The 21,099-nt window shown below is 37.4% G+C and overlaps 1 protein-coding gene across 2 annotated transcripts in view; it reads left to right on the forward strand.

The window, feature by feature from the left end:
- KCNH8 (potassium voltage-gated channel subfamily H member 8) overlaps nucleotides 1–21,099 on the forward strand; it is a 385,706-nt gene that overhangs the window by 351,332 nt on the left and 13,275 nt on the right. The window contains exons 12-15 of one of the 2 annotated variants that reach the window (XM_017955938.2): nucleotides 8,742–8,780; nucleotides 13,314–13,669; nucleotides 15,672–15,778; nucleotides 18,328–18,404. In XM_017955938.2, coding sequence (XP_017811427.1) covers nucleotides 8,742–8,780; nucleotides 13,314–13,669; nucleotides 15,672–15,778; nucleotides 18,328–18,404 — 579 coding nt within the window. Of the gene's footprint in view, nucleotides 1–8,741; nucleotides 8,781–13,313; nucleotides 13,670–15,668; nucleotides 15,779–18,327; nucleotides 18,405–21,099 lie in introns of both variants that reach the window. The other variant, XM_003895159.4, reaches the window with a different exon arrangement.

Below are 21,099 nucleotides of genomic sequence, written 5' to 3' on the forward strand. Positions count from 1 at the left end.
TGGGGTTTTCTAGATATAAAATTATGTCGTCTGTACACAGGGATAGTTTGATTTTCTCTCTTATTTGGAAGCCTTTTATTTGTTTCTCTTGCCTTATTACCCTGGCCAAGACTTCCGGTACTATTTTGAATAGGAGTCGTGGTAGAGGGCATCCCTGTCTTGTTCTGGTTTTCAACAGAATGCTTCTAGCTTTTGCCCATTTAGTATTATATTGGCAATGGATTTGTTATAGATGGCTCTTATCATTTTAAAGTATATTCCTTCAATGACTAGTTTATTGAGGGTTTTAACATGAAGCGATGTTAAATTTTACCAAAAGCCTTTTCTGCATCTATTGAGATAATCATGGGTTTTTTACTTTAATTCTCTTTACGTGATGAATCATATTTATTTATTTGTATATGTTGAACCAACTTTGCATCCCAGGGATAAAGCCTACTTGATCATGGTGAATTAGCTTTATGATGTGCTGCTGGTTTCAGTTTGCTAGTATTTTGTTGAGGGTTTTTGTCTGTATTCATCAAGGATATTGAACGGAATTTTTCTTTTTTTGTTGTGTCTCTGCCAGGTTTTGGTATCAGGATGATGCTGGCCTCGTAGAATGAGTTAGGAAGGAGTCTATACTTCTCAAATTTTTGGAATACTTTCAGTCAGAATGGTATCAGCTCTTCTTTATATATCTGGCATAATTTGGCTGTGAATCTGTCTAGTCCTGCACCTTTTTGTGGTTGGTTGGCTTTTGATTACTGATTCAATTTTGGAACTCATTATTGGTCTGTTCAGGGATTTAATTTCCTCCTGGCTCAGTTTTAGGAGGTTGTATGTGTCCAGGAATTTATCAGTTTCTTCTAGATTTTCTAGTTTGTGTGCATAGAGGTGTTTGTAGTAGTCTCTGAGGGTTTTTTTGTATTCTTGTAGGGTCAGTGGTAACATTCCCTTTTTTATTTCTAATTGTGTTTATTTGGCTTTTCTCTCTTCTTTCCTTTGTTAGTCTAGCTAATGGTCTGTCTTACTAATTTTTTTAAAAACCAACTATTGGATTCATTGATCCTTTGTATGATTTTTCATGTCTTAATTTCCTTCAGTTTAGCTCTAATTTTGGTTATTTCTTATCTCCTGCTATATTTGGGGTTGGTTTGCTTTTGCTTCTCTAGTTCCTTTAGTTGTGATGTTAGGTTGTTAATCTGAGATCTTTTTAACTTTTTGATGTGGTTGTTTAGTGCTATAAACTTCCTCTTAACACTGCCTTAGCTGTCCCAAAGATTCTGGTATGTTGTGTCTTTGTTCTCATTAGTTTCAAACAACTTTTACATTTCTGCCTTAGCTTATTTACCTAAGACTCATTCAGGAGCAGGTTGTTTAATTTCCATGTAATTGTATGGTTTTGAGAGATTTTCTTAATGATGATTTCTGTTTTTATGCACTGTGGTCCAAGAATGTGGTTGGTATGATTTCAGTTTCTTTGAATTTACTGAGGATTATTTTATGTCTAATTTTGTGATTGATTTTAGAATATGTGCCACGTGGCAATGAGAAGAATGTATATTCTGTTGTTTTGTATATTTGGGTGGAGAGTTTTGTAGACACTTAACAAGTCCATTTATTCAAGTGTTGAATTCAGGTCTTGAATATCTTTGTTAATTTTCTGCCTGAACAATCTGTCTAATACTCTCAGTAAGATATTGAAGTCTCCCACTATTATTATGTGGGAATCAAAGTCTCCGTGCAGGTCTCTAAGAACTTTCTTTATTAATTGGGTGCTCCTCTCTTGAGGGTATATGTATATTTAGGATAGTTAGGTCTTCTTGTTGAATTAGACTCTTTACGTAATGTCCTACTCTATCTTTTGTGGTCTTTGTTGGTTTAAAGTCTGTTTTGTCTGAAATTATGATAGCAACCACTGCCTTTTTCTGTTTTCCATTTGCTTAGTAGATTTTTCTTTATCCCTTTATTTTGAGCCTGTGATTGTCATTGCATGTGGGATGGATCTCTTGAAGATGGCATACCAGGGAGTATTGCTTCTTTCTCCATGTTGACACTCTGTTACTTTTAAGTGGAGCATTTAGCCCATCTACATTCCAAGTTAATATTTATCTGTGTGGATTTCATCCTCTTATGTTGTTAGCTGGCTATTATATAGATTTGTTTGTATGGTTGCTTTGTAGTGTCACTGGTCTGTGTACTTAGGCGTGTTTTTGTAGTGGCTGGTATGTTTGTTTGTTTGTTTTTCTTTCCATGTTTAGTGCTCCTTTCAGGACCTCTTGTAAGGCAGGCCTGGTAGTCATGAATTCCCTCAGCATTTACTTGTCTGGAAAGGATCTTATTTCTCTTCCACTTATGAAGCTTAGTTTGGCTGGATATAAAATTCTTGGTTGAAAATTATTTTCTTTAAGAATGCTGAGGTACTGGTACAAAAACAGACACATAGGTCAATGGAACAGAATTGAGAGTCCAGAAATAAGGCCACACACCTGCAACCATCTGATCTTCAACAAAGCTGACAAAAACCAGCAATGGGGAAAGAACTCCTTATTCAATAAATAGTTCTGGGATAACTGGCTAGCCATATGCAAAAGATTGAAACTGGACCCCTTTCTTTCACCATATGTAAAAGTCAACTCAAGATGGATTAAAGACTTATATGTAAAACCCACAACTATAAAAACCCTGGAAGGCAACTCAGGCAAATACCATTCTGGACATAGGACCTGGCAAAGATTTCATGACAAAGATGCTGAAAGCAATTGCAACAAAAGCAAAAATTAACTAGTGGGATCTAATTATTAAAGAGCTTCTGCACAACAAAAGACATTATCAACAAACAGCCTACAGAGTGGTAGAAAATTTGTGCAAACCATGCATCTGAAAAAGGTCTAATATTCAGCATCCATAAAGAACTTAAACAAATTTACAAGCAAAAAACAAACAACTCCACTAAAAAGTGGGTAAAGGCCATGAGCAGACACTTTTCAAAAAAAGACATACAAGTGGCGAACAGTCATATGAAAAAAAAACTCAATATCACTGATCATTAGAGAAATGCAAATCAAAACCATGAGATACCATCTCACACCAGTTAGATATCTATTATTAAAAAGTCAGAAAATAACAGATGCTGGAAAGATTGCAGAGAAAAAGGAAGAATGCACTGTTGGTGGGAGTGTAAATTAGTTGAACTGTTGTGAAAAGCAGTGTGCAGATTCCTCAAAGAGCTAAAAGAACAACTACCATTCAACTCAGCAATCACATTACTGGGTATATACCCAAATGAATACACATTGTTCTACCATAAAGACACATGCACACATATGTTCATTGCAGCACTATTCACAATAGCAAAGATATGGAATCAGTCTACAAGCCCATCAATGATAGACTGGATAAAATAAAATATGAGATATATTATATATATATGTATGTGTATATATGTATATATAGTGTGTATCTATGTATATATACATATATATACACATGCATACATACACACACACACACACACACACACACCATGGAATACTACACCGCCATAAAAGAAAATGAGATCATGTTCTCTAAATGAACATGGATGGAGCTGGAGGCCATTATCCTAAGCAAACTAATGCAGGAACAGAAAACCAAATGCCACATTTTCTCACTTGTAAGTGGGAACTAGATGATGAAAACACATGGACACCAAGAGGGGAGCAACAGACATTGGGACCTACCAGAGGGTGAAGGGTTGGAGGAAGGAGAGGATCAGAAAATATGAGTAATAGGTACTAGGCTTAGTACATGGGCGATGAAATAATCTGTACATCAAACCCCCGTGACACAAATTTACCTATATAATAAACGTGCACATGTACCCCTGAACTTAAGATAAAGTTTTTTTAAAAAAAAAAGAATGTTGATATAGGCCCCCAATCTCTTCTGGCTTGTCGAGTTTCTACTGAAAATTCTGCTGTTAGCCTCATGGGGTTCCCTTTGTAGCTGACCTACCCCTTCTCTCTAACTGCCTTTAACATTTTTTCTTATATTTCGACCTTGGAAAATCTGATGACTATCTGTCTTGGGGATGTCTTCCTCTGTAGTATCTCACAGGAGTTCTCTGCATTTTCTGAATTTGGATGTTGGCCTGTCTAGTGAGGATGGGAAGGTTTGCATGAATGATATTCTTTCCAAGTTGCTTGCTTTCTCCCTAGCTCTTTCAGGGACCCAGTGATTCATAGATTTTGGTCTCTTTACATAACCTCATATTTCTCAGAGGTTTTGTTCATCCTTTTTTATTCTTTTTTATGTATTTTCTGTCTTACTGAGTTATTTCAGAGAGCCAGTTTGTGAACTCTGAGATTCTTTCCTCGGCTTGGTTTATTCTGCTGTTAATACTTGAAGTTGCATTGTAAAATTCTTGTAGTGTGTTTTTCAGCTATTTGCTTCTGTTTTATAACGACTATTTCATCCATCAGCTCCTGAATCATTTTATGGTACTCATTAGATTCTTTGTATTGGGTGCCCACTTTCTCCTCAATCTCGATGGTCTATGTTCCCATCCATATTCTGAATTCTATCTCTGGCATTTGAGCTATTTCAACCCAGTTAGGAACCCTTGCTGGGGAACTAGCGTGGTTGTTTGGAGGAAAGAGGCCACTCTGCCTTTTTGAGCTCCCAGAGCTCTTACGCTGGTTCTTTCTCATCTGTGTGGGCTGGTGTTCCTCTAACTGTGGTGTAATTTGGGTATAATCAGTAGGTTTCATTTCTGGATGTTTTCAGAGGGCCAAGGCTTTGTGCAGGGCCTTTATTTTTAGCTGAGTTCTTTGGTTTCACAGAGGAGCCTATTACCAAAAGTATTTTTGGTGTTGAAGTTTGTGCTGTGATCCAGTAGGTGGTGCTTAAGTGAAATGGGCAGTAGGTAGGCACTTGCTTGGCCATGTGGCTCCTCTGTATTTCCTCATGATTGCAGCTGTGCTCCCTCTCAGCACTCTGACAGTGTGAGCTCCTCTCCCACTTGAGTGCTGGCTACAGATCTCGGTTTGGCTCTCCTGGGCTGCACACTGCAACTCTGGGGTGAGCTCAGGCTTTATGTGGCCTCCTCAGCTTGGAGGCAGCAAGGCCAGGGACCTTAGCAGTGGCTGTGACAGAGGGCCTTTCTCTTGTCTCTGGGGGCTCCACTCCAGGGAAATGCAGAGTTGCTACCAATCAGTGTAATCGGCCAAGGTTGGGGTGGCTGCACTGGGGACCCAAGCTGGGGACGCCCTACCTGATTACAAGCAGGGAGAGTGGGTAGGTCATAGGTCATAGGGTAGATAGACTGGCCTCTTCTCCTGAGGGCAACTGCAGCTTTCTAGAAGTGTGGTTAAAGCACTCAGGATCTTTGTGCCTTTCCCAGTCCAAGGGCAGCAAGAGCAGTACCACTCTGCAGTGGCCATGGGAGTGGGCCTTCAGTTGTCTCTGGGACCTCTGTCTCAGAGAAACACAGAGCCCCTGCCACTGGAAATATTCAGTCAGGGGATGAGACAAATGCACTGCTGGCCTGAGCTGGGGGCCCTGCTTGGTGAAGAATGGAGGTTCAAGAGCTTATAGGGAGGAGAGACTGAGCTTCTTCTGTATGGTGGCTGTGGTGTACTGGGAGCACATGTGAAGCCCTCAGACTGTTTCTTCCCTATACCAAGGGCAGCAGGAGCAGAACCACTGCTGTGGCAATGACAAGAGGGGCTGTTCATTGCCTCTGGGAGCCTTCACCAGGGAACCTCAGAGCCAGTACCAGTGGGTGTGCTCTGCTGTGATGAGGAGGCTGATCTGTGGTCCGGAGCCAGAGGCCCTGCCTCATGAAGAGTGGGAGGCCTGGGCTCACAGGGAAGAGGGTCTGGATTCCTCTCCTTATGGTGTGTAGTGTGCTGAAGGTGCCAGTATAGTGACTAGGCCCTTTGTTCCTTCCCCAGCCCCAGAGCAGTTAGGGCGGTACCACTGCAGCTGCAATAGCAGAGGGATTGTGGGTTTTCTCTGGGAGTTCCTGCTCTGAGAACTGCAGAGCCACCTCCAACGGACAAGTTCTGGTGGGGACAGGGTAGTTGTGTTGGAGTCCCAGGTCACAAGGGCCGCCCGGTAAGGAGAAACAGGAACGGAGACCTGTGTGGAAAAAGGTCTGGCTGCTTTTTCCACAGGGCAGCTGCATGGTGCTGGGGATCTGCACCAGTCCCTTGTCACCACGCACCCTCTGGAAGCCTGAAGGCAACAGGGGCGAGGGCGGCAAGACAGCAAAAATGGCGGCTTGCCTCTGTGGGCACACCATCCCAGGAAAACACGGAGCTGCTACCTGCCCAAGAGATGGCTCTTACTATTTTCGGGTATATTCCTCTGACGACTAATCTGGGTTATTATCATGAAGGCAAGTTGATTTTATTTGCATCTGTTGAGATGATCATTCGGGTTTTGCTTTTAATTCTGTTTATGCGGTGAATCACATTTATTGAATTGTGTATGTCAAAACAGCCTTGCGTCCCAGGAATAAAGCCTTCTTGATCATGCTGTATGAACTTTTTGATGTGCTGCTGGACTCAGTTTGCTGGTATTTTGTTGAGGATTTTTATGGCTATATTCATCAGGGATATTGGCCTGAAGTTTTCTATTTTCATTGTGTCTATGCCAGATTTTGGTACTAGGCTTATTCTGCTTGACTCTTGACCAGCAGTGCACTTGGTAAAAGATGAGATAAGGTTACCTTGGGTAATCAAAGGTATCAAAAGGTAAGAGGAAGAAAAATATATTGCATGCCGAACACTTAAATATAGTATTGCATTTAACCTTAACAACAGCCAATCTGGTGTTCATTTCTCTGCTTAGTCAGTTATTACTTTGCAGCCATCACCAAATCACTTAACTCTAATTTGGTCCTTTTATTTCCTCTTCTGCAGAATAGAGACTAAAAATACCTATATTGTAGGATCACAGTGGGAATTAATGTGCATAATGTCTGGGAAACACTTATAAGGGCGCTTATCACATGATGGATAAATAACTGATAGGAAATAGGATGATAATAACTGTGATGTTGGTCATAAGCTCTTACTACTCAAAATGTGTCTCCAGGGCCAGCAGCACCAGTATTACCTGGGAGCTAACTAGAAATTAGGAATTTCAGGCCCCACCTCAGACCTCCCATCTCAGAATCTACATTTTAAGGAGATCCCTAAGTAATTCATGTACACATAATATGTTTGAAAAGCACTAGTATAGAAAAATGACTCTGGGATTCAGCAACTTGGCAGAACTCATCTAGTGGTAAACCAGACAGCTGGAAACTGCTGAGGCCAGCATCGTTCTCTTATATCTCTAAGGGTATCTGTGATTGGAGGTGTTCAGGCTTCCTGAATCCCATTGTGATGTTCTTCTGTAATCCAAGCTATAAATGAAAGGCTTTTTACAAACATGTTTTCGTGTCTACCACAGTAGCAAGAACACCATAATTTTGTTTTATTTTTCACATTTTTAACTATTCAGCTGTTTTATTTGTCACCATTTAGTTAGGGAATTATCACAAAACTTATGTCTAAAATGCATCTGATTAATGCATGTTTAGGCAGCTAAGCAGATGTAGAATCGGTTGACTGCTATCATAAAATTAAACACTGATGAAACATATATTTGCACAGCAATAATGATCCTGGCATTTGTGTAAATATAACAGATCTATTTCCCTAATCATCTAGGGAAAAAAAATGAGGGGAGGGTGACAGAATTACCAAATATGTCTGGCTTTCTAGGCAAATCATTTTCAAGTACAAATTTTTTTCATGTGAATACAATCATGTTAATTAACAGCATCTATTACCACATTAAAATGAAATAATATATTTGAGCAAAAACAATGTAGATAATATCAGAAGCATGTTTCCAGGTCATGTTATAATTTCCAGAGCTTCTTTGTACATCGTGGAAGGTGCATGTTTTTAATATACTCCTCTATAGTGCCATAGTTTGCTTTTATACAAAATGTGTCCTGAGATTCAAGCCTAAGTAAGATATATATTTTTCCCCAATTTTAGCATCTCTGAAATTTAAATCTGTCTTACAATTGATGGCATATCAACACTGATTAGCAGCAGTTTTTCTTCTTTTTTTGTAATCAATGGAATATTTGATTCAATTAGGGGATTAGGATTCCCAGTAAACTGAAACCTAGTCCACAGGGATTACCACGGTGAGATAGTGGAAAACAACTGGAACAGGATGAATAGCTCATGCCTATGAGCGTTCAGGCAAAAAGAGAGGCCAATAAATAGAAGTAATGAAATTAAGTAAGAAACAATTTCATAGATTTCTATTTCCACAGAGACAGAAAGAAAAATCAAGGAAGATGAGCAAATTTGGCAAAATAGCAAGAAAGAAGAATAGGGAGATATAGGGAAAAAAAGGAGAGAGAACGAAGCATCAAGGTGGAAAATACAGCCAATAAGCCCACTATTGTGGTCATTATTTCCTAGATGTGGTATCCTGTGGTAGACATTCAACTGGGTGCTCCTTTTCTCATTACACACACCTGATCAGTAGTGGCCCTAGAGGGTAGGATGAGGCAGTTGTTTTTGGCACATTGTAGAAGGTGTTTTCTCTTCTCTAGCCTGCACAGGTAGATCCACCCCCCTTCCTGTGCTCCTGCCCTCCCGCAAACTCTGTACATACTTCTCTTTCCTCTGCCTGCTGTATTTCACCCAGCCCCAAACCACCAGAAGACATACAATGATTAACACTTCTGTTTGTTCTTTCAGGTGATATCAAGACTATCAAACAAATCTACGGTCTCACAGGTATGGCTTTTGTTAAAGAGCAAAATATTTATCTAAAATCTGGAGGATTACCAATAAATCTGTCTTTCTCTTCAGAATTTCATGTATTTATTTTTTACTTTCCCTACTTGACTTTCCAATGAGAGATGTGGCAACTGATTTGCTTGAGTTTGAGTATAGAGGAGAATTGAAACTCATATTTCTATGGAAGCATTTTATAGTTATCGTTATAAAGCAGTTTGTTACCAAAACATGCCAAATGTAAAGTCCTAAGATGTTGATCTTAAAAGTACTTTCATTGCATTTAAAATTGGTAGTCAGACTTTTTCTTGTAAATGTCAATAATGCTAAAAATATGGTTGAGAGATATTCTGGAACCATGTTTTATGATTCAATGAACTTTTAAAACAGTTTCAACTTTTAAGAACTCTCTAATTTCAAGAAAAGTTTCCCAAAGAAACTGATTCGTTAAGATTATTAGCTAGACTTTTATTACCAATAATCCTGTGACACAGAGGCACACAAATAGATCAAATTACATAATGCATTATGAAGACATTAAGAATTTACTGAAGATGATGGTGGAGAAGGGTCAAATAGGGTTAATTTTTTTTTTTTTTTAATTATACTAAGTTCTGGGTTACATGTGCAGAACATGCAGTTTTGTTACATAGGTATACCTGTGCCATGGTGGTTTGCTGCACCCATCGACCCATCACCTACATTAGGTATGTCTCCTAATGTCATCCCTCCCTTAGCCCCCCACCCCCGACAGGCAACGGTGTGTGATGTTCCCCTCCCTATGTCCATGTGCTCTCATTGTTCAAATCCTACTTATGAGTGAGAACATGTGGTGTTTGGTTTTCTGATCTTGTGATAGTTTGCTGAGAATGATAGTTTCCAGCTTCATCCTTGTCCCTGCAAAGGACATGAAGTCATCCTTATTTATGGCTGCATAGTATTCCATGGTGTATATGTGCCACATTGTCTTAATCCAGTCTATCATTGATGAGCATTTGGATTGGTTCCAAGTCTTTGCTATTGTGGATAGTGCCACAATAAACATATGTGTGCATGTGTCTTTATCATAGAATGAGTCTTCCTCTGTTGCACAGGCTAGATTGCAGTGGTGTGATCTCAGCTCACTGCAACCTCTGCCTCCTGGGTTCAAATGATTCTCCTGCCTCCACCTCCCAAGTAGCTGGGATTACAGGCATGCACCACCACACACTGCTAATTTTTTTTTTTTTTTGGTATTTTTTAGTAGAAATGGGTCAATGTGTTGGCCAACCTGGTTTTGAACTGCTGACCTCAAGTGATCTGCCTGCCTAAGCCTCCCAAAGTGCTAAGATTACGGGCCCACTTTTAATATTACATTGGGAAGCTTCTTAGAAGCTCTTAAAGCATTTCAGTGCTTTCATTCAAGTTTCTCCTGGCACTAATTGTCTTTTCTCTCTTATTTCTACAAAATCCTCCTCAGCAACAAGCAAAATGGCCTTTATGTTCCATAAACGTCTTTATGTCTTAACTCTTCTCATCAGACAGCTTTTCCTTTCTACTGCACTGCTTTCACCTCAGACCTTTCTATACTGTCTTTCTTATGAAAAAAAAAAGAGACTTTTTTTTGTATTTTTCAATTTGAATTCCTCTGCCTTTCATAGAACTCTGAAAATGAAGATCTGTTCCAAGACTACAACATCCTAAACTTTAAACAACAACAAAATCCTCTGTATAATTTAGGCTGAAGTTAATTTGTAATGTTAAAACCACCAGAATAGCAGGTGTTGTTTCCCTCTCGTAGACAAGTCCAGAAATGAAAAATATGAAAGCTCCCATGTGTCAATAAGGTGCCAGGATGTATTATTTATTATTTTTGCATCATCATTCTCAAAATATGGTTTCCTTCTCCAAGATCTCATTCTCCATGGGGACTGCTGAACATACATTCACTTAATCCATACTTCAGAGTACAAACAAAAGAAATGTGCAAGAGTAAGACAGAGGTTACAGTGTTTCTATGAGCCTTTCTAAAAATTTCTTAAAACCTGTTCACTTATATGCTACCATCTCATAACTTAGCCTCATGGCCAAACCAAGTGGCAAGGGAACCTGAGAAAGGTAATCTTTGTGGAGGGTGCATTGCTGAGAGTTCTGTTAACTAAGAAAGGAGGGAGGATATTGCATAAAAGGAGGTAACCAGAACCCTTTGTAGCACTTGCCACAGTATAAATGTTTTCATTTTCTTTATGATCATCAGCATCGTGTAGGCAAGCATTTATTAAACTCTTTGCACATTGCTAAAGTGCTTGGTTTTCATTATCTAATATCTAGTGTTTTCCTCATACCATTCCTAATTTACATATGAAGAAACCAATAATTTAATAATTATATTATTTGACCAAGGTTACAGCTAGTAAGTCACAGGACTTTTTTTTTTTTTTAGGACTGTGTAACTGGAAGTTCATGAATTTCAACCACTAGACTTTGTTCTGTTTCCCCTTTAGTCAGGACAGATTGGATGGAATCTAGTCATTTGTAACTTTGAAGTGGCTATCCCAGCAAAGTATCATGAGCCAAATTCTAGATTTGTTTAACTATGAGTATAAAAACCCTAGTGCCTTCATGAAAGCATTTTCCAGGAAGAAAATGAAAAGATACATCAGTTGAGAAGGAAGAGTTCTGTGGTTGAACTTCATGGCAGTGTATAACAGGTGAATCCAGCTACATGCAGAAAGCAGCTGTTTTTATATAGATGGCCTGAAGGAAGTAACTGATACTCCTGCACAGAGGCTAATGTGAGGCTGAATATTTAATAATATAATAAACTTAGGTCCTGCCTGCAATGATGGCAGGTGGAATAATGGATTATTGGTATAAGTAATGTCTGCTGCGCTGATTGTGAGTCAGTATCTAAGCAACTTGTCCGAGACACCAAGTCTCCATGACAAAATGGAGGTATGAAATTTCCACAAACTTGTAGAAGTACAAATACTTGACAGGTTATTAGTCAGAGAATTCAATTAGAGCCAATAGAGTCTTCTTGAAACAAAGGAATGATTAACTTGCCAATGCAAATGTAAACAGAATTCTAATTAGAGAATGCGCTCATTGTTTCTCATTTCTTAGATTAAGTTTGCCCTGTTGTGTCTTTAGCTGGGTAAACTAATTTTTCTATCCAACAATGCTAGTGTACAAATGTTCCCCTGTAATTCCGTGTAGGCCCAGTTTTTGTTAAACACACAGAGTTTTAAATGCTGTGAAAAACAAACAAGAGTAACATCATGACTATCCCAGCAAAACAAACAAACAAAAAGTATGACCTCATCATTAATTAAAATAACCATACGTATTTGGAAAGATGAGTCTAAGAATGCCATTTCTTCAAGAAATTTTGAGCTAATGAGATTCAAGTACAAGAACTTCATGAGTAAACTATACATTTCACTCAGCATCGATGGCCTACACTGAATGGACTATTGCCTATAAGTCACTGCAATGTTATTATACCTGTAATATATACAGCAAAATCCCTATACACCAAAAGAACAACTATTCCTTTAAGTCAATAACCATGACAGCCCAGAGTTTGAATAGTAATCTTAGAGATTTTCAGTTCTTTGCTTTATTTTTATTATAAATTATTGATGATCGGGTATAAGGGAATCAATTTTCAAAAAAGACGGAGGCACAGAAAAGTGAGAAGAGAAGCCATGTCTGGGGCAAAGCAAAAAGCACACACTATTACAGTGACTCTGTTGAGGGCTACTAGTTAGCCTTTTCTGTGTTTACTGCCCTGGCCCTTCCATCACCACCTCAATTGTCTTTTCCCACACTCTTTCTTTCCTCTTCTTAGTCTACAAAGTTGAATGATCCCAGTCAAGAGTCCAGTAGTTATAGGATGGGTTTTGGCAAGACTATTTTTCCTTCCTTTTCCAAGGCTCTTCAAAGGAAGCAGACCAGGTGGTTTGCTTCTTTTCTTGCTAGTGACTGGAAAGAACAAGGAGAGCAGGAAGCAGAGTAGCTGAGAATACTTCTGATCGTCTTCCATTCATGTGACCCAAAATAGGAAAGCTTTTTTTATTCTCAAGAATAATGCAATTTTGCTGATTAATCTCCATGTAAAGTTCCAGTAAAGATCCTGTAATTTTAAATAACAAGGCCTAAGACCCTCCATTAAAATGGAAAATGTCTTTATCTCTAAGAGCATGCCATCATATACTATTACAAATGACAGGTTGAATTAAAATCCAGTTGCAAACCTGGTATAATGCACCTTTCACGTGGCTCCCCATGAAGACAGTTTAAAAGACCAAGAGGAGGGTTAAAATCAGGGGCTAACATCAAGAAAGCATAGAGGGTAAACCTGGAGAAGAGCAGAAGTGGGAAGACCTTTAGCACCTGATAAAATAATAACAAAATCTGCAAAGACTTCAGTTTTAATGAAAAGAGTCTCTAAGAGATTTGACGTTGTTCAAATGAGACCTCCAGCATTAATGAGATACCTCTTCTGCGGTCTTTGTAGTCTGTACTAATTCATATTATCCACTAATTTAGTCAGAGCCCAAGGGAAACGGCAGCATCAACAAGCGACTCCCATCTATTGTGGAAGATGAGGAAGAGGAGGAGGAGGGGGAGGAAGAGGAGACAGCCTCTCTCTCTCCCATCTGCACAAGGGGATCTTCTTCACGCAACAAGAAGGTTGGAAGCAGTAAAACCTACCTGGGCTTAAGCTTAAAGCAACTGGCCTCGGGAACGGTGCCCTTTCACTCACCTATCAGAGTCTCCAGGTCAAATTCCCCCAAAACCAAGCAGGAAATTGACCCCCCCAACCATAATAAAAGGAAAGAGAAGAACTTGAAATTGCAACTTTCAACTTTGAATAATGCTGGACCCCCAGACCTCAGTCCAAGGTAAGAGTTCATATCATATAACTTTCTCACATAATCGTGGCTGCCTTTTACACAGAGTAGTACCTGCCTTCAGCCTTCTGAGCTTTTCTACTCCACAGATTCCTCTCCTGGAATCCTCAGCTTTTCTGAGTTTTGTGGGCAGTTTTTTGAGTATATGTGCAAGTGTGTGTGCATGCAGGATGAGCAAAATAGCATTAGTCGTGTTCTCAAAATACTAAATGTTCAGAAATCCTTCTTTACTCCCTTTATTCATTTTTCACTACCTATTATGTTAAATGTATATTCCTACATTGTGATTTTATGATTGATAATGAAAATAAAAGAAATGGAACAAACTCCATCAATGTTAACCCCTCAGTGCTCGATCTTACCAAAAGTTTCATAAGCAACGAGTTGAAATTAGGAAGAAAATGAAATGCAGATTTTTATTTTTCATACTATCCTTGCCTTATTATCAAGGATGGCTAAAACTTAGTTTTATTTCTGGTCTCTTCAATAAGTAACATAGCATGGTTCTATTTTTAATTTCTTAAAAATCATTTTAGAATCCACTAAAGGTGATTGAAAGCATGAAAAATCCTGATTCTGAAGATGTTCAGGGGTAGGCCATGGTGTAGAAAAGCAACAGCCATCATCAAAATCACATAACAGCTGAATAATAAATAAAAGCATGAACAAAATATGTATTACTTTTTATGTTTCTTGTACTTTGCTAGGTAATTTCACATTCACAGTTGCATTTAATCTTCTCAGAACCCTATAGTTTGTGTTATCTCTATTATAAAGTTGCAAGAAGTGAAACTCAAAGGGTAAATATTTTATCCAAGATCTCAGAGATACTAAGTACTGAAAGGTGGATTAAAAGTTTGTTTTTCTGCTTATAAAGCAAGTGATCTTTCTCAAATACTATAGTTTTATTATTTATTTGAACAACATTCTTATTCATTAATATAAAATATTAAGGAAAAGATAAACAAAATAGGTTTAGTAAAAAGTAGGCGGATGATAAATTTTCAAGAATTCAGTTGGAGATGGTAATTTAAAAATATTGCTTAACTCTCCTTCTAAGTTTATACTAAAATTAAACATAATAAATTATAAATAGGAAGAGACTGTATCAGAGCTGAGAAAGAAAGGTTTATATACAATATGATCCTACATTTATGAAAAGAATATATGTTCCTTTAGAGAGAAAATAATATTTTAGGGACATACATCAAAATATTGACTATAGTAGTAGATTACAGGTGATTTTTATTTTCTATTTTTTTGTTACCTTTATGTTTAAATTTTCTACAATCGACTTGTATTTTTTTTAAATAATGAGTGGATTAGATACTATTTACCATGAAAAGAAGACTAAATACTGATTTAAATATAATTCTTTAACTCTTACATTTAGAATTTTCTGTAAGTCTAGAGTAGAGGTGTAATATTTATTTTCTGTGATGCTAAGGGTTAAAACCTGGAGAGTCGTGATTTAACATGAATTTAGGTAAGAGGATTTTTGTACCATACCTTAAAGTTTTGAATCTGAGAATAAGTAAAAGAACCTCTGTCTACAACATCAGTGTGTGATAAGAAACATAATGTGATATAAAATTGTGAGCTACATATATAATTTTAAATTTTCTAACAGCTACATTTTTAAGTGTGATAAAAGTGAAATTAATTTTAATAATGTATTTTATTTGACTGAATATGTTCCAAATATTATTTTAAATTTGAATAATATAAAAATAGTCAGTGAAATAATTTACATTTTTTCAACACATTCTTCAAAATCCAGTGTGTATTTTATTGTTACAGCACATCTTAATTTGCACAAACCACATTTCAGGTACTCAATAGCAATAGAAGGCTAATGGTTACTATATCAAATAGTTCAGTTCTAGAGTATCTAGAATTTAGAAATTTAACATAATATCTTTTAACTCTTTTAAAAATACTGGAATCCATGAATATGAATCCACAACCAGTCAATTTCCTTTATTTTAAGTAGGATTGTTGATGGAATTGAAGATGGAAACAGCAGTGAAGAAAGTCAGACTTTTGATTTTGGCTCTGAACGAATCAGATCAGAGCCCAGAATTTCTCCTCCTCTTGGAGGTAAGATCTATATTTAGTCTTCTCCTAAGGTACAATATTTCTTATTAACTTGTAATGTTTGCTATGGCTTTTTTTTTTTTTTTTTTTTTTTTTGCTTTCCTGTCCTTAGAATATTCTCCCTGTCATAGACCCTTACCAATACCATTGAATAATTTGACATGAGTTTATGCCATTTCCAAGTTAAAATGTCATTTGTGATCATTTCTCTGTCCAGATTGGATGAGCTGCCCTTTAGCAACCAAGGTAATTGGTATGCCAGGAGACTCAAATTTCTGCTATACATCAGAGGATAACCATGTTTTACTATTATAAATTTAGATTAATCCACAAAAGCATTATCTAGAGGAAATGCCATGTTGATTGTGCACTGAAGGAACATTGGTTATATTTAAGCAATTTGTTCAGTGTGAGGTTATATATTGCGGTTTTCCAGAGGAAAAACAACTTCGGAAAGATATAAGCATGTTGGAAATGATGGAGAACTATGTGATGTGCTAACCTTCAGTGATGGTGAATTAATGTGAAGGTACTCCAACTCTAATCCCTGTCTTTACTTTTCAATCTTGTGTTTGTTGCTCATAAGAGGGATTCTGTCAACAAGACAAATAAAATGACAAACTCTAAAGAAGACACACCTGTATTTGATAAAAAGAGAATAATGAACATGTGCTGAATAGGCAGAGACAATCCAAAACAATTACCAGCAAACTACCTAATTCAAGGCCAGCAATTCTCACCCAGCCTCCCCTTCCCTTCCCACTAAGTTCTAAAATCCTTGTGTTAGAATGTCCTGGTAATTAACAAATCCCTTTATGAACACAGCCAAACCCAAGAAAGACATTTGAATGTACAGTTCTGGAGATGTTTCTCTGGTAGAATACCAGCATTTCATCTGAATCAGTAATTCTTTCCAGCACTCATCTTGGGAAACTAAAGGATACTTGTGAAATTCCTTGATTGGGAGTGTGAAGTGAGGAGAATGCAAAAGGATAAGGGGTACAGTCTTGATTTATTGATTTAATTGACTTACATATGTTGATATTACTGTGCTTGGACCAAGGATCAAAGAAATCATAGTTATCATCAAACTGATATATTTGCAATGAAAGCCTGTTGACACCTTAATTGGATATTTATCTTTTTGGTTCAACTAGAGACAATGCACAGAAACTCACCATTTCATTCACATATTTCTAGTCCTACCACTCTTTTAGCTTCTTCCTCTTCCTTAGCCTATCACCTACCCCTATGCTTATGCATTCAAGCAACAAGCTTTCTAGAAGCAACTTCCGAAATATCTTAGTTCTCTCTAAGACTTTCTATCATTGCTGCTGCCACTCTTTCTCTAGCTACATCTATCTCTTGCTTGCATGACTACCAAAGTCTTTTCTTTGGCCTCACACTGTTTTCTATGCAAAGTGAATTTTATTAATTCAAATTTATTTGTATTACTCTATTCCTATGCTTAAAACCCTAATATGGCTTTATGTTGCCCTTTGTATGAAATTCAAACCTATTGCATAATTACTTTATATTAGTTATTTTACTTTTTTTGTAGAGATGGGATCTCCCTATGTTGCCCAGGCTAGTCTTGAACTCCTGGGCCCAAGCAATCCTCCTGTTTCAGCCTCACAAAATGCTGGGATTACAAGCATGAGCCACCATGCCTGGCCTACTTTTTAAATGTTTATTTTTCCTGCTCAATTCTAAACTCCATGAGTGTCAACTGTATTTTCTTTATTGGTTGCTATCTCCTCTAAAAGAGGGCTGGCCTATCGTATATGACCTTCAATCATTCGTTGAATGAATGGATTATCTCTGCAAGATATATCTGCAAAACAATTTCTTATTACTCTGTTTCAGAGTGTTTTGAGTTACTTTTCTTCCCCTACCAACAAGTTTTCTCCTCATCATTGACCAGAATTAGGGTGGTTATATCTGTCAAATCTTTTCCACTCAAGCTGGCACTGACTCACCTGTACTCTTGTCCCTGACAAAAATAAATATATTTGGAAGAGCAAAGTAGAGAAAAAGTGGAGAAGAAGAACTAAAAGCTGGGAGAAATTACCCTTTAGAGTGATGCAGGAAGAGAAAGGCAACCTGCAGTGGATATTAGTAGCTGATATATATGTGGGAGGAAAATGTGCTCATGGGCACAGGAATCAATGTTTAGAATGGAACGAGAGGATACAAATAATATCCCTTTTCTATGGCTTGAGCACTAACTATGATACAGTTTTAAACAATGGTCAAAGAAAAGGAAACGTGCCATCTTGGAAAATGGTGGTGACTGTACTTGAGGAAATGGGGTATTTGCAATGGACACATCCAGTCACTGTAGGTGCAATCACCACCATGATGTGTATATCTGCTGCCATCCAGAGGAATACAAAAACACTTGCTTGATCCCCAAAAGACAGTACAGTGCACAGACATCAGAAAAGATTAAAAGTGATAGCGTGGGCTTTCTTCCATATTCTAATTGCCTCAATCCTCAAATATGAGATTTATTCCTAAAGGACTCATTCTGTGTGTGTGTCACTTTCCAGATCCAGAGATTGGAGCTGCTGTTCTCTTCATCAAAGCAGAGGAGACCAAGCAGCAGATAAACAAACTCAACAGTGAGGTATGGAGCTCTTTCTTTGGTCATACTTAAATGGTAAGAGGAGATATAGATCCTAGTTACTCACAGAAGCAGTGTAATATAGTAGTTACAAGCATGCATTCCAGAATGAGACCACCATGGGTGAATCCCTACTCTGCCTCATGTAAGTTGTGTGACCTCTGACAGGTCACGTACCTTCTCTCAAGCTCCACCACCCCATGTGTAAGCAGGGAAGAAGAATAATACCTGCCTCGTGGCCCTTTGTGAGATTAAATAAAATGATCTAGGTAAGTTGTTTAGCATAAAGTAGGCAGTAAATAAATTATTATTATAATTAATATCATAGATATATGCGTATTTGGTTTAATTGGTACATTTTAAACTTTTTCGTGACCTTCTATGTTTAATGAGTTAAAGCAAGGTCACTAGTTCACAGAAGAATGCTGTTTCTCAGTGTAGTCAAATGGCCTGAACTCTGTCCTTTCCTCTGACTTGTATTTGCTTGTGTCACCTTGGGTACTTTACCTCTCTAAATCTTACTATCTGTTCATTTTTAACAGTTTTATTGAGGTATATTTATATATCATAAAATTTGTCCATTTCACCAATAATCCAGTGAGTTTTAGTAACTTTATTGAATCCATCATGTATAAATCAGTTTTAGGATATATTTTATTCCCACAATAAGATCTCTCATACTCATTTTACAATTAATCTCTATTCTTATGTCCCAGCCCTAGGCAACTACTTATCTACTTTCCATTTCTATAAATCTGCCTTTTCTGGCAATTTTATAGACATAAATATAAAAATAAGATAGTTTCTTGATTACCATCTTAATTGGGGTCTCTCTCATAAAAAATAAAGTAAAACAAGTTCTGAGATGATATGGGGGCAAATAGTTTATTTGGAAGGTGATACAGGAAGTATAATTAAAGAATAGAGAAGTAAGACAGAAAAGGAAGGAAAGCAAAACAGAAGTGTTAGTGAGATAGTTAAACTTGTCAACAACTGGGGCTCAATCCCACTGGAGGCCTCTGAGAGACTGTGTAGGACGACTCAAAATTATTCAACCAAGAAGCAAGGAAAAGTGGAGTTGAGGCTTTTCAGGCAGCCCTGAAGAAAAAAAAAAATTCCTCACGCGAGACTATGCAGCAAAACCTGTGCCTGTCTTTGGTGACCTTCAGGGTAGACCCAAGCAAGGGCGTGTGGGCTGGGACAGACAGTGCAATGGAATCCTTTTCTAGGAGCAAAGTCTTATTAATAGGTGATTTGATGACACCTTGGGGAAAATGTAATCACGTGATGGTATTGATGAGATTTACGAAAAATGAAGTTCATATAATCAACTTCCAGTTATCTGTAATAAGGGTGGACTGAATAGCTTGTCATAAAATCTGCAGGTTTCTCTTAAACCTGTGCTTCTTCAGCTTTATGGAGATTTATGTTTTACTGCCATCTTCCTTCTGCACCTGCCCTCTCTGGAGCTGAGATTGTTGCTAATAAGAAGTAAGAGAGCCAAAGGGCAGACTAACAAAGCAGAAAAGGAAAGCTAGATGGTCCACTAACTGGCTTGAAAATACTTAAATCAAAAAGACTCAGCCATGCGCTGGATCACCCAAATAACCTCTTGTTAAAAACAAAAAACAAAAAACAAAACAAAAAAAAAAAAACACTGAAACCCAAAACAAAACGAATGCAACTCCCTGTTGGAGAACTGGATGCTAACCCTCTATTGAACAGTTTCTCTTCAGATACTGCTCTTAGCTAAAACCACCCATCAATATCATTTGAATTCTTTCCTCTCATATTTGAGAAAAGCATTTAATAATTTTAAGATCTGACTGATCTTTATCTTAGTCCAAATATTAGAGTTAGTGATTCTTCTGAGAAAAAATGTCTATATGTTCACCTTTAGGAATGTAGATAATTTTTCCAAGTTAGGGCTGTAAATCACACAGTTTGTTATTTTCCTTTGACAATGTGAATCAGGGGTAGATCCATTAACAAAAACAAAATTACCATTTGAAAAACAAAATATCTTCCCAGTATGATCCTGTATTCACGATTTCTTTTCTTTTTTTTTTTAATCATACTTTAAGTTCTGTGGTACATGTGCATAACATGTAGGTTTGTTACATAGGTATACACGTGCCATGGTGGTTTGCTGCCCCCATCCACCCGTCATCTACGTTAGGTATTTATCCTGATGCTATCCCTCCCCTAGTCCTCCAAGATGACATACATCTTTTTATCTTGTCAAACATTTAAATAAAAAGGGCAAGATAAAATATCAAGGTCTAACTATTCTTTCCCAAAGAATTAGGTTTTCCATAAAGGAAAATATCTGATTTATTCACGGTTGAAGCTTAAGTAGAAAAATCTTATCCTTCACACATAATTTAATTTATACACAGTTTTGACCCTTTGGATAGTGCATTAAAACCCACTAAGACAGGCAGAATAAAAAATACAAATGGACTTCAAACTGTAAAATTATCCCTCTTCTAACCTATTTTTCTTTTCCTCATCTTTCCTGTAAAATGATAGTTTATATAGAAAAAAAACTTTTTGAAAGTCCAAACCTGATTTTACCATTTTGCCTATTTTCTATTACTAACATGTGTCGTCATTTGATTGCTTTATTCTTTGTTTTTGCTATTATTTGGTTAATAGCAAGCAAGAGAAGAATTGATAATAAATGTGGGATGTACTG

This window comes from Papio anubis, chromosome 2, assembly GCF_008728515.1.
Source record: "Papio anubis isolate 15944 chromosome 2, Panubis1.0, whole genome shotgun sequence".
NCBI lineage: Eukaryota > Metazoa > Chordata > Mammalia > Primates > Cercopithecidae > Papio > Papio anubis.